The 13,598-nt window shown below is 48.4% G+C and overlaps 1 protein-coding gene across 2 annotated transcripts in view; it reads right to left on the bottom strand.

The window, feature by feature from the left end:
• The window catches only part of CPAMD8 (C3 and PZP like alpha-2-macroglobulin domain containing 8), a 99,398-nt gene that overhangs the window by 6,401 nt on the left and 79,399 nt on the right, over nucleotides 1-13,598 (bottom strand). For both annotated transcript variants that reach the window (XM_074977981.1, XM_074977979.1), the window contains exons 37-41: nucleotides 7,903-7,977; nucleotides 6,278-6,383; nucleotides 6,079-6,189; nucleotides 4,723-4,935; nucleotides 2,713-2,787 (exon numbers count right to left, since the gene is read on the bottom strand). In XM_074977981.1, coding sequence (XP_074834082.1) covers nucleotides 2,713-2,787; nucleotides 4,723-4,935; nucleotides 6,079-6,189; nucleotides 6,278-6,383; nucleotides 7,903-7,977 — 580 coding nt within the window. The remainder of the gene's footprint in view (nucleotides 1-2,712; nucleotides 2,788-4,722; nucleotides 4,936-6,078; nucleotides 6,190-6,277; nucleotides 6,384-7,902; nucleotides 7,978-13,598) is intronic.

Genomic DNA, 13,598 nt, shown 5'->3' with positions numbered 1-13,598 from the left:
TAACTTCAAAGTTGGTTTCTAGTGTAGATGCAACCCTGCACTGAAATTAAGCATGCAAGATCCTGAAGATACGCACGAATTTCTTCCCTTTGTTCAGATGCATCACAATCACAGTTCTGATATAAGCTTCAAAGTAATCCCAACATATTCTCATATCACAAACACATCTTTACTGTGACAAGCAGTCAATGAATTGGTATTTGTGACAAGTCCTCTCTGAGTAATCAGTTGCAGCTTTTGTCTGAGGTTTGGACAAATGGACAAGCCAATGAGCAGATCGAATTTGAGGATTCTCACAGCTCTCAGGCAGCTGGTCAAATGGTTTCCAGACAATTATGAATGTCTTTGTACTGGAAACAGAATTTGTGCTGCAGTGGAATTTTGACAGTTTTAGATAGTCCACTATGTCAGTTTGGGCAGGCACAAACCATGACACATATTGCTGAGGACCACAAAATGACTCAACTTCATGGAGGTCTTTGTGCCGTTAACATCAGTGATAAGAATGCTGTGCCTTAGCTTGATTGGCTTGCATACCACAAATAAGTAAATCAAGGAGACCCAACCCCTACCACAGCCATTTAGTCTTGGTATGACTAACACACTGCACTTGGAGTGCAATTAATTCCCACCAGCTAGTGCCAGCTGCAAGGAGCCAGAAATAAGATGGGTGGCATGGGTTTTTTCCCCTTTTTGTCCTTAGGTGATGGTATCCTGGGCTGAGTGTACCTTGACTGTGAAGGGAGATGAAGAGCTTTTAGCAACTGTGAGGTTATCAGAATAAATGGGTGTTGCTTGAAAAGGGCAGAGTTAAGGTTGCAGGAACAATTTTAACTTTGCATTTCTTCATTTTCAGAAGTCTGAATTTTGCTCAATTTAGTATTCTGCATGGCAATGACATGCAACCAAGCAACCTGCATTTAGAGTCATGGAATACTAGAACTGGCAGAGACCTCAAGAGGTCATAAGTCCAAATCCCTGCCCTCACGGCAGGACCAAGAAGCATCTAGATCATTCGTGTTAGATATTTATCTAACCTGTTCTTAAAAATCTCCAATGATGGAGAGTCTATAACCATCCTATAACCCTAACCATTCCAGTAATTAACCAGCCTGACAGTTGGGAAATTTTTCCTAATATCCAACCTAAACCTTCTTTGCTGCAATTTAAACCCATTGCTTCTTGTCCTATTTTCAGAGGCCAAGGAGAATAATTTTTCCCCCTCCTTCTTATAACACCCTTTTGGGTACTTGAACACTGCTATCGTGCCCCATCTCTCAGCCTTCTCTCTTCCAAATGAAAACTCAGATCTTTGAGTAGTCTCTCATAGGTCATTTTCTAGACCTTTAATCATTTTAATTGCTCTTCTCTGGACCCTTTCCAATCTCTCCAAATTGTTCCTAAAATGGAAGGCCCAGAACTGCACATGATACTACAGTTGAGGCCTAATCAGTGCAAAGTGGAAAGGAAGACTTACCTCTCATGTCTTGCTCACAACACTCCTGTTAATGCATCCCAGAATCACATTTTGCTTTTTTTTTTTCCGCAAGGTATCATACTGTTGACTCTTACTCACTCTTATGGAGAATCAATTGATTCATTTACCATCAAAATCCAGACAGAGTGTGAAAATGACACACTCACTAGATCAGTTTACAACTACCCAGGTGAGATTACCTTGAAAACTCCACAGTAGCAGTTGCTGAGCAGGGGAAGGATGGGGAACCAGAGGGGCTGGATATATGCTAGTCTATGTGTAACACCGACAGACCTAGGGGGTTGCCAGCATCAGGGATAGAACCTACGAGCACAGGTTCTAAAACCCTGCACTCTACCACATGAGCTAAAGGCCAGCTGGCTCTCAGCCATGGCTGTAGAGCAGAGACTTCACTCACCCCAGATGAGGGCTCAGTGCCTCTGGGTACGACATATGCATCAATGCTAGGAGAAGACAGAAGAGGGAGGGGAAAACATCTCTCTATTTGCTTCTCCCTCTGCAGAAACTATTTATTTTGCTGATTATGTGGGGGAGTTTGAGTCACTGGAAGAATTATTGAATGGAAAGCATCCAGGAGAAACCCAGTCCAATTTACTTACTAGAAATGGTGCAAAACAACTACCTTCTTGACACTAACTCCAATGCTGCCTCACAACATTTACTGTAACTCATGAGCAAGTTTGACATAAGAATTTTTTGGGGAAATATTCCCATATAAAAAAAGCACCAACTGAAATGAAATGAGGAGTCAGCTTTCTCAATTCATTCAAACCCAGTACCTTCCACTGCTCTTCACTTTGCACCTACTAAGGCCATTTACCCTAGGCTGAGGCTTTCATGACAGGACCAGAGCAGCCATCTCAAAAGCTGAACAGAACAGTTAAGGGTAACTTAGATTCAGCTGCAATCTCCAGGGTTTCTGCAAAGGGCCAAGCCGGCACCAAGTCCCCTTGACTCATTTTCTGAGACAGAATATGCCAATGTGATCTCAGATGAGAAGTTTATACTTTAACACTGCTACTGAGATGCTATGATAGCTGCTGACTACAAGCTCCCTATAACCCAGGATTTGGCATTCACCTGCCTCTCTCTACATAACTAGCTGCCATTAAATCACAAAATGCAAAAATTACTTGAGTCATTTACACTTAATGATCTGCTTTAACCTTAGCACAGAAAAAGGGTCTTAGATCAATCTAAAGACAAAACAATACCTGCAGCAGTTTGCTGAATGCTGGGCTGCTCAATTGGATGGAAATGTGTTTCTCTTTCTTCTGGTAAATTCTTCGCTGTAGAAGAAAATAACACAATTGCCACAATGTTGGTTTCAGAACCATTAGAAAATACTTCCATTCCCCATGATTAAGCGCAGAGAAAGTTCTGGATTTTTTGTTGTTGTTGTTGACGGCACTGTCACAGGTAAACGTTAAAATTTCAGCAGAGGGGAGTTGACAGTGGGCATTTCTTACTTCTGCTGCCTCACTGGGGCTGGTTAGTATACCAGCCTTAATACATGGAGTATACAGGGGACAATGGGATGTCTCACCAACAATCAAGGTGAGGACCGCTAACTGCATGTGGAGTAAGAGCCAGATCAGCACCATCAGATGAAACACACAGTGCTGCCCAGCCCAGTCTGGGTTTTGGTGACTACCTCATTCTGTCCTCAAGTCCGAGCCCAGGTTGTCACTAGTGTTTCCTCTCTGGCCTGCTCTACTGTGGCACTAACAACTGTGAGAGAGAACCTCAGTGATGTGTAGCAAGTAGCTGAGAATGACCAGCTCAGTATTCAGCACTGATTCCATTTAGAACACAAGCAACATGGGCAGTTGGTGACCTGGCCATTGGAGAAGTCTAGAGCCCTGCAACCCCCTTTGTGCTCAAGGCCCTGTCCCTCCCACTCTACTCCATAAGAGCCCAGAACACTCACTCTTCAGCCCCATGCCCCAGGAGATGTCCCCAGTCCTGGTGCACCAGACCCAGACTGCCAGGCAGCAGTGCTCACAGTGCTGGGCAGACAGGTGATATGATCCAAGCCCCAGGCAGGCTGCACTGCCTCAGCACCAGCTGTCCTTGTGGGAGGCAGTCTCACCAGCCACAGCCAGTCCGGGCTAGGGCAGAGTGCTGGAACCAATAGGGAGCCTTGCGGCAGAGTCATGCTGTTTGTGGAGGCACAGCCTCCCTTTGCTTACAATACCTACAGCTCTTGACAAGCAGGTGTGTGAGAGGGATAGGAGGAATCACAGTCTCAGCTTCTTGCCAGCTGGCACAGTCGTGTCTCTATAGGAAAACCAACTCTGATTGGATATATTCCAGGAGGTTTCATCACAATATTAAAAATTCTCTTTAATTCCTGGAGAGTCAGGGCCTTCCTAAAGACTAGGCCCACAGAGGCTACAGTGAAGTGGGCCAAGCCTGGCATCTCAATTGCCATGTTATCAGAACCAACCCCTTCTTCCCACTGGCCATACAGGAAGCAGCAGCTGTCAGCTGGAGCCAAGCATGAAGCAAACCAAGCCTTGATCTCTTCTTCAGGCAGGACAGGGCCAAGTTAGCTGGCACCATGTGGTTCAGTCTACACACAGCTGGCTTTCTCTGATCAACCAGGTGGCATTCATCACCCTGTCCACTGTTGAGAACAGCCACGGCCCTGGCCCACTACTTCCCTGACTACCTCTGGCATGGGACTGGATCGCTAATGCCCCAAAAGCAGCCATAGCCTTAATGGGGAGACAGAAGTAGTGTTACCTATCTCTGCTTCTTCATTGTTAGAAATAACACAGGATTTCTATGCAATCCATCAAACCACAATTTTCGTAGGGCCCTACCCATAGTTAAGATAGTTAATCAAATTGCCATCTTGGCCCTGATGAAAGTACATGGGAAATCTTTCAGAGATCTCTCACAGGGCTCATTAATGTCTGGAGACATCACTCTGGACGAATATAAGTACAGCCACTGAAATTTTGACTGGTAAAACTTTCATCCCTGAGATATATAAACACATATGTGACCATTTCAGCACAGCAGGAAACTGACAACTCTTACCAGATGCAAGGCCCAGCTCATGAGTAGCAGAACAGTACCTTTTCACTTTTGGAGATGGAATTCAAATCTTCCATTTGTCCACAGACACAGTTTAATCAGCAGATCTTGTTCAAGAGTGGTCGTGGACTGCCTTGACTAACCCGTAACAATAGAACAGGAAAGTGAATGGAACTTACAAGCAAAACATTGAGACATAGGTATCTGCTCTATCCTTGTATTATTCCTGCAGGATGCTACCTCCATCTGGCAATGGTTCTGATAAATCGTTCCATCTGAACCACACACTGGCTCCCCATCATAGCCACAGTCCCGGGAGCACATGCACTGCTCAAAATACTCATCTTCTAAACAGCCAAAAATATTGTTGCATGGTCCAGAGTGAACAAAACCTGAAATGGAAGGAGGAATATCAGAAGCAGAAGAAAGAGGACATTTGTATTTTTTCTTGTGCTTCCTAGACACATTTATAAATAAGAATTCCCTGCAGCTTCTCAACAGTAGCTAAAGAACTCACTGAAGCAGGAAGTTGTGGCAATAGACCAACTACTCTGAAATAGCAGCCATGGCTATCATATTTCAGTTCTGTATACTGTACAGCTTCCCTTCTCCTCCCACCAATTTGTGCATCACATGGGACACAAAGAAGTAGTCTTGGTTGAAGTTATTGTTGTGGCAGACAGATGAAACTACTCTGTTTTTCCACACAATTAACCTGTGGAACTCTCTGCCACAAGTTGTTACTGAGGGGATGAATTTAAAGAGGATTAATAAAACACAACATTTATATAAATGAATAATAGCAGCATTCATAATTAAGTTAGATAAAAGATTAATAAAATTGTAAGGGACATAAGGCAAAATTTTCCAGGCATAACACAACCAATAACTAACAGAGATCATGAGAAAAATTCCCTCATTAGCAGATTACACATTCTGTAATTTTACATTATTCTTCCCTTTGAACCAACATGTTTTAGCTACTGAGGGAGAAGACGACCATATTAAAGAAGGCCAAATTAAATGCATCATTGGCAGGCCTCCTGACAGGGTGAGGCAAAGGGGGCAGTTGCCATGGAGTCTCGTGATTCAAAAAGGACTTAGGGCTCCAAGCCACTGTCACTGCAGCTATGGTGGCAAACAGAGCTCCAGATCCTTTAAATTGCTGTTAGAGCACCACATGCTCCAGGCAGCTCTCAGGGATGGCAGGACAGCACAGTGTGCACGGGGCAGTGCTGAGGGCTGGCTGCCCCCAGCCCCACCCATTCTGACCAAGATCCTGCCCCTTCTAGGAACATGGAACTGCCCTGCTTCCCTCAGCTTGCTGAGGGGCCCTAACAATTCTGTCAGCCCTGCTCATTATTGGTCTGATCTACCGTAGTCACTTCTGTGCTTGTCACAGGCATTTAGAAACCACTACTGTAGTTTTCTAGACACCAAAATAAACCTCTTTTTAAACCCTCTGAATTCCTGAGCTATAGACCTTTTTGGGTTCTGCTTTCAGAGATTGCCAATTCAACTTTGCTGCAACTTACCAACCCAGTGATTGGCTGAGCTTTCCACCTCATTGCATGTTGGCCCATCACAGAGCTCACGAGCCAGGGGGCTGTTTTCACTCACATTGTAGAAACGAGTTGCTTCAAAAGCTACAGGGCAGCAAGAATGACAAATTATAAACAGGCTATGTAGCTACAGCTTTAGCATAAGCAAGATCCGAAAACAAATGGCTTGTACCTGGCTCATAGTAATCATACACTTTGATGGGGACAGGAGCAGTTTTCCCAACTATATATTCTCTGAAGGCTTGAAATTTTACACAGGTCATGCACTGGCTAGGAATCTGCACAAAATGCATAAACATTTTAGTTTAACATAGACTGCATTTGCATAAGTCAGTAGAGTAAGCCAGCTGCATATTGTTATACAGTGTGCACCACTGAACTCAGCACTCACTGTGTTAGATACTGGGACTAACCAAATTACCTTTCAAGACCAAGTTGTCTCAGCATAGTAAACAAGTGTAATATAAAAGCATAGAAAGATCAATAAGATACAAGTTCAGTTGACTCCTGTGTAACCCATTCCCTGCATCTGGGGGCAGTGTGCCAGTACCACAAATTCAATCCAGCATCTGAAACCCAAAGTATGTTCTGTGGCTCATGTATCAACATCAGTCATAAACTCTTCAGCAAATGTATTTAGTTAGATTCTGTTGCTCATGAACAAGGCAGAAAAGACTGTAGCTCCCTTTCCCAGGTATGTACTGGATTTGCAGGTCTGACTCCAAATGCAGTAGGGTCTCAACATCCGCAAGGGTTCCGTGTTGAGCACCCTCGCAAATGTTGAATTTCGTGAATATGACAGCTGCTCCCACCTGGAGCCCGGCTGCTAAGGCTCCTGCCAGGAGCCCCAGCGAGGCAGTGGCTGCTGGCGCTCCCGGACCCGGAGCTCCAGTGAGGTGGTGGCTGCCAGTGCTCCTGCTCTAGGGAAGCAGTGGCTGCCGGCACTCTTGCCCCAAGGCAGTGGTGGCTGCCAGCACTCCCTGCTCTAGGGCAGCGGCGGCTGCCAGCACTCCCTGTCCCAGAGACCTTGGAAGCGGCAGCTGCTGGTGCCCCTGCCTGGGGCCCCTGGGAAGCGGCAGCTGCTGGCACTCCCCACCATGAGAAGCGGCAGCTGCTGGTGCTTCCCACCCTGGAGCCCCGGGAAGCAGTTGCTGCTGGTGCTCCCCGCCCTATAGCCCTGGGAAGCGGCAACCACCAGCGTTCCCCGTCCCGGAGCCCTGGGAAACAGAAGTTGCTGGCACTCCCTGCCCCAAAGCACCAGGAAACAGCAGGTGCCGGCGCTCCCAGCCCCAAAGCACTGGGAAACAGCAGGTGCCGGCACTCCCTGCCCCAGAGAAGTGTCCGCTCACAAATAATTGAATTCACAGACCTTAAGTTTGCAAATGTTGATACCCTACTGTACTCATTGCCAATGGACCTGTGAGTAAAGGGCCATTTTTACACAGCCATTTGATAACCCTAATGGTGCTTTAATATATGATTATTTTATGATTAAAGGACAAGACTGGAAATCAGGGGAATTGGGATCTATTTTGACCTCCTGTGCGGTTTGAGGCAAGTCAACTACATCTTTTGTGACTCAGTTTTCTGCCAAAAATGTGGATGATGGTTGTCAGGCTCAGAAGGAGCTCTAGAGACTTGTCAATAAAGATTTGTACTGAGATCCTCACCAGTAAGGTACTAGCAAAGGCAAAATACTCATTATTATTTTACTTAAGTCTGGTCCATTGATCTTGTCTCTCTCCTTCTCAATATATTATAGAAAAATAACAAAATCATACATATCAAATTCATTACCTCATCAAAATAAAAAAGGATTTTTCTTCCATCAACTTCATATCTTTTTAATCCAATTTGCTTGTTCATTAATAGCTGGAAGAAAAAAGAAGAGTTTTATCATAAATTCATCTTATGGAAAACATTTTGTTTTGAAGTGCTTCTCTTTCCTGGAAAAGTACCTCATCGGGCTACATCTACAATACAGTGCTACTTCGAAGTAGCCTCTTTCAAAGTAGAGACTTCAAAAAACACTACTTTGACATTTAGCATCAACACATAGGCTGGGGCTGGCGCTGTCAACATGCAACTCCCGCCCTGAGACACCAGGACACCCATATGCGGTGTGCCCTCTGTGTGGAGAAGAGGGCCATGATAACTGTCTGGAAGCTGGCTACTCCAGACAGCTGCTGCTCCATGGGACACCACTTCAGTGTCAGCAAGGCCACAATTGGGGCCATCATTGTGTAAGTAAGGACACCCAGGCACGTACCCACCGGGAGGTGTGGGGTCTGGGGTGAGGGGTCTGGGGTGGACACCCGGGGTTGGAGGCCGGGGGTGGGTTGGGCACACCCCCATGAGTGACTATGTCCCCTTCCCACATGTAGTCCCCACTCTGAACACCCTATTCCCGCAGAAGGTCGTCCGCACGGGGGACCTGGACATGGCCATCGCAGGCTCTGCCGCACTACGGTTCCTGAATTGCTTCGAGGCCCTCGGCAGGACCCATCTGCGCCCCAGAACACAGAGGAGGACAATTTGTGAACAGGAAGGGCTACCGTTCCGTGGTCCTGCAGGCCATGGTGGACAACTGGGGTCATTTCCAGGACGTGTATGTGGGCTGGCCCAGCTGCACCCATGACACGCGGGTCATCTGCAACTTGAGCCTGTGCCGCTGGCTGCAGGTGGGGACTTACATCTCCCAGAGGGGGTCCCGCTGGGGGACACCACCGTGCCCCTCTGCCTGGTGGCCGACGCCGCTTACCCTCTCCAGCCCTGGCTCATGCAGCCCTGTATGGGCCACCTCACCACCAGCTAGGACAGCTCAACCATGCCCGCCAGGTGATTGAGAACACAGCTGGCCACCTGAAGGAGCGGTGGCACTACCTCCTTGGCCACCGGGACATGGGAGTTCTCAATATCCCCCTGCTGCACGCTCCACAATATCAAGGAGAATAAGGGGGAGGCCTTTGTGCAGGGGTGAGCGGTTGAGGCCGGCACAGGCTACCCCCAGCCAGCTGCTGCCCCTAGCCACCAGGCCCACGAAGAAAGGATCCATATCTGGGAGACCCTGCCCTGGCACTTTGACCGGGGTGCCAGTGAGTGCTGGCCCAGCCACCCCCGGCAGGCCTCCTGCACACTCCCCCGCCCCCGCACACTCCCTGCCACAATGAGCATACAGCACAGGGGTTTGGGAAAAATAAAACTGTATAGATCGCACACTAGTGAAACTGTGGTTAATACTAATTTTTGCCAAAGAGCAGTGAGGACAACTATGTACAGGAGGCGGGTTTAACTATTTACAGAAGGAGGGGGACATGGATGGTGCCATCACTCCAGGTCGGGAGTGGAGGGGCACGACACCCGCTGGCTCCAAGTCCGGCGTCCCTGGCGAGGCCAGGTTGGTGCTGGGAGCACTGGCAGGTATGTCCAGGGCTCGGCCTCAGGCTGGCGTTCAGGCCCCGTGAGCTCCTCTCACAGGGGGCTGTCAGGTGGGGCAGCAGGAGGGGCAGCAGGGGACGGGGGGCAGCAGGGCCACCAGCTCCCGGTACGAGGCTGCCAGGTCGCCAAATGTGTCCATGAACCCCGCGTATGATGCCCGGCACCAGGCGGCCTCCCGCTCCTCAAAATGGAGGTGCCGCTCCACCAGCTGGTCATGGCATCACAGGGAGGTGGCATTGTGGGGGTCCTCAGCTGTCCATCTCAGGCTCCACCAAGAGTGGGCCCATCCCAGTACTAGTGGTGCCTCCAGGAGGTCACCGTCCCTTGCCTCTGGGAGGCTGTCCATGACCACAGATGGGGTGATGTTCTCTTGGCCCTCAGATAGTGCGGCTGCAGAAATGGGGAAAAAGAAGACGACCGTGAGTACCAACCCCTGCACCATGGCCCACGCCTCCTGTGGCCCCGTGGCCCCATTCCCTGTCCCTTGTCTGTGGGTGAGCTGGCCCTGTGGGTGGCCCCCTTGTGTGGTCTGCCCCCTGGCCGCTCCTTCCCAGGGGCAGAGCACAGCACTGTCCATGGGAATGGGTGCTGACAGGGGCTGGTAGCCATGCCGCCATTCCGGGGCCATGGTCTGGCTGGGCCTTAGCAGGCCAGGGTCTGCTGGGAGTGTGGGGGGGCCCCTGGTCATGTACGGTGCCCCCACCCCATGAGCTGGGAGTGTGTGCCCTGTGGGGTATGTACCTGAGCGTCCACCGCCGAGGTCGGGGGAAGCCCATCGGGCAGATGCCCTGTTGGATGTGCAGGAGGGGAGGTCTATGATGAGCTCCCCCTCCTCGCTCGACCACTCTGCCTCTGTGCCTGGCTCTGGCTGCAGCCCTGGGGGTGCGCAGTGGCCTCTGGTCCCAGCTCCTGCTCCCACAACCTGCTGGGGCTCCTTGGCCGTGGTGTTGAGGATGGCCTGAGGTGAGGAGGTGTCCCAGGGGCTCAGGATGGCCCTGAGCTCCCGGTAATAGGGGCAACTGTCAGGGGCGGCCCCCGACCGGCTGTCCGAGTCCCAAGCCCAGGCAAAACCCTGCCACAACTCCTTAAGCTTACTCCTGATATGGTCAGGAGTGCAGGCAGGGTAAGCCTGGGCAGTCAGGCCCTTGGCCAGCCGGGCAAAGGCAGCTGCGTTCCAACACTTGCTCCCCATTATGCGGAGCACCGCCTCCTTGCCCCAGAGCCCCAGCTGGTCATGGAGCTCTGCCTCAGTTCAGGAGGGGCCACGCTTCTTGCCTCTCTGGCTGGAGCCTTGGGTGCCCTGGAGCACCTCGGAAGGGGAGACCTGTGAGTGCTTGCCTAGCTGTCCAGTTGCGATTCCGCTCCGTGGGCTTCTGGGGGTTGCACTGAGGCGTGAAGGGGCACTTCGTGTACTGACCGCTGCCTGCACGCTCTCAGCTTCCTGCCACGAGGTTTCCGGATCTATGCGGCTTTAAGAGTCGCTGCATGCAGAGATCAGAGAGCCTCACAGGGGCTGGGCAGCATGTCTCTGCCTAAAAGCTGACTGCCGCCATAGTGGACCCCACTATTTTTAAGTAGTAAGATGCAGAGCATCTACACACACAATTTTTCAGTGTTAGATGTCGAAGTAGTGCTTTACTCCCATTTTCTTATTGGGATAGCGGTTTTGACATCTCCATGCCTAACGCTGATTTCAACTTCGAAGCAGCACGTGACATGTGTAGACATGATCCGCGCTACTTCAAAGCGCTGCCCGCTACTTCAAAGTAGTAGGCTAGTGTAGACGTGGTTAGGGTAAGGTGGTGGTCAGTGCAGCAGTAAGGGTCACAGTAAAGGTCCAAATAAATTAGGAAGAAATTAAATTTGTGTTTTTCTCATGCAATCTGTCCATGTTATGAATTGTCCTGTGAAATTCAATGTACTACAGTGCAGCACTTGCTGACTTCTGGGAGGCATGTTTATCCCTGCTGGAACTCACTTAATATTTCATCCATAATCTGAGTAGCTCCTGGATTATTTTCAGATTATTAAGATTCAATTCAGATATGCCAAAAGACTTGATAAAGTGCAGTATCTTGTTTACGCTCCCTCAGTCTTCCAGGGAATTGGGCTGATGGACTGCAGTGGGTATTAAAGGCCCCCTCCAACCACTGCTGCTGGCTCAGACAACTCAAAATATTTTCCTGTTAGGAAAATTAATCCTTACATTTGAGAAGAACAGACATCTGAAAGAGTCCCTGGCACGACCCCTCAGAGATAAGGAGGTCTGGCCCTACTCTTTACCTTTTCTACCTCTGGAGCCACAGGGAATTGCAGTACATATTGTGCTAGCCAGGCACATATGTGTATGCTGCACATGCTCACCAATTACTGTACTGTGATGAGTTGCACACACTAAGGATTTCAGAGTAAAACCCACATCTGCAGTACTGGCTCCCTGAAATCTATGTCAGCTGGTATCCAACAGTGTCTCCAGAGCTTTTCTCCCTGTGCCATGTGTGCAGCAGAATTGCTACCCTTATGGAAATGTTCAAGAGAATTTATCAGAAAATAACTTGACTATTGAATGAATGTGTCTTTCCCCATAAACAGATAATTATTTGCCTATCACAGAATGCAATAGGAGGTCTATAAAGGAAAAAGAAAGGGTCTTGCTCTTTATAGGTTTTTTTAAAACAATTCCTATATGAATTCCTATTAAACCCACTGAAGTGATGGCCACTGGATTAGAAGGACCCTAGATACTTGGGTTCTATTCCCATCTGTGCTCTGTGTAACTTTAGGCAACTCCCTTAATCTCTCTGTCTACTGACCCATTTGTGATATGAGAACAATATTTACTTATTTTACAGCTCTTTACATAATGCTCCAAAAGCACTGTGAGAACCCAGGATTAGTGCCCTCTGGGAAAAGGGGCAAGGCATTATTAATGGTGAAGAGAGACAATATGGAGCTTAAAACACATGCACTGTAATTCACCCAACCTGCTACTAATATTTTAGCTATAATTTCTTTTGTCTGCTGTTCAGAGTTGTATAACCCTGTGCACAGCTTCCTGCTATTACTGTAAAAAGAAAAGGAACATGTGTTTAAATCCCACACAATATGGAAAGGGCCAATTTAATTTGTCTGTATAATTTTAGGGGCCTGGTGGTTGCTGTTATTACTCAGCCATGGACGGCTGCAGACAGTCCTTTTATGAGGGCTCGGTGAGACTGGCGCCAACGGGAAATGCTCTGTTCAGCTAAAGTTGCATTTTTTTGGTGAAGTTTGATATGCCAGCCTGTAGTGACCCCTAACCTTGTCAACCCCCAGCACTATTAGGAAGATTTGTGCCTACACAGTAAGGGGGGCTGCCTCTTCATTAGCCATCATCATCCCCATCACTGCATAGGATTCGGCTCTGTGTACACTATTTTCTCATGAGTGCACACGCTAAACAAGGAAACCTGATTTCTAAAAACCCATAGAGCATGGGGCTAGCTGTGTTTGTGACTGGGGAGTAGCAAGAAAACAGAGATGAGAATGTTAGGTCTTGGCTCTCTAATGACAGACAAAATGGTCCACAAGGAGGCGCATTTGGGGCTATGTTCTCAAAGGAGCAGCTTCCTTTTGTAGGCACAATCTACATGCACATTTTGTAACACAACTGAACTGCAAATGGATATCTGTCCAATGCCCGCAAGTGTACAGGTATGAAAATTGAGATCTCCACTGATAATTCATTCTTCTGTGTTCAAGTTGTACCTTCCATGTCTGAGAAACACCTGGCTGGCACAGCCACGAAATCAGTGGCATAGCATGATGAAGCTGTCTTGGCCAAAACAGGATTAAATGACACAAACCCTGTAGTCCCGAAAAAGCATCAGCACCTGAGACTCCAGGAGGAAAATCCACTCTTGCAGCTAATTTCTAATATTCCTGTGTTGTGGAGAGGCACGGGTTAGGAGAGCAGAGCCTGTCCTGAGAACTCCTTCTTCAGCTGCATCAGGCTGAAATATATTTCCAGGAAATGTAAGAAGCCCCTGGGGATGGCTGCTCAACCCAATATGCCA

The sequence above is a fragment of the Carettochelys insculpta genome, chromosome 27 (genome assembly GCF_033958435.1).
Source record: "Carettochelys insculpta isolate YL-2023 chromosome 27, ASM3395843v1, whole genome shotgun sequence".
In the NCBI taxonomy this organism is placed as follows: domain Eukaryota; kingdom Metazoa; phylum Chordata; order Testudines; family Carettochelyidae; genus Carettochelys; species Carettochelys insculpta.
This window is presented reverse-complemented; position numbering and strand designations above follow the sequence as displayed.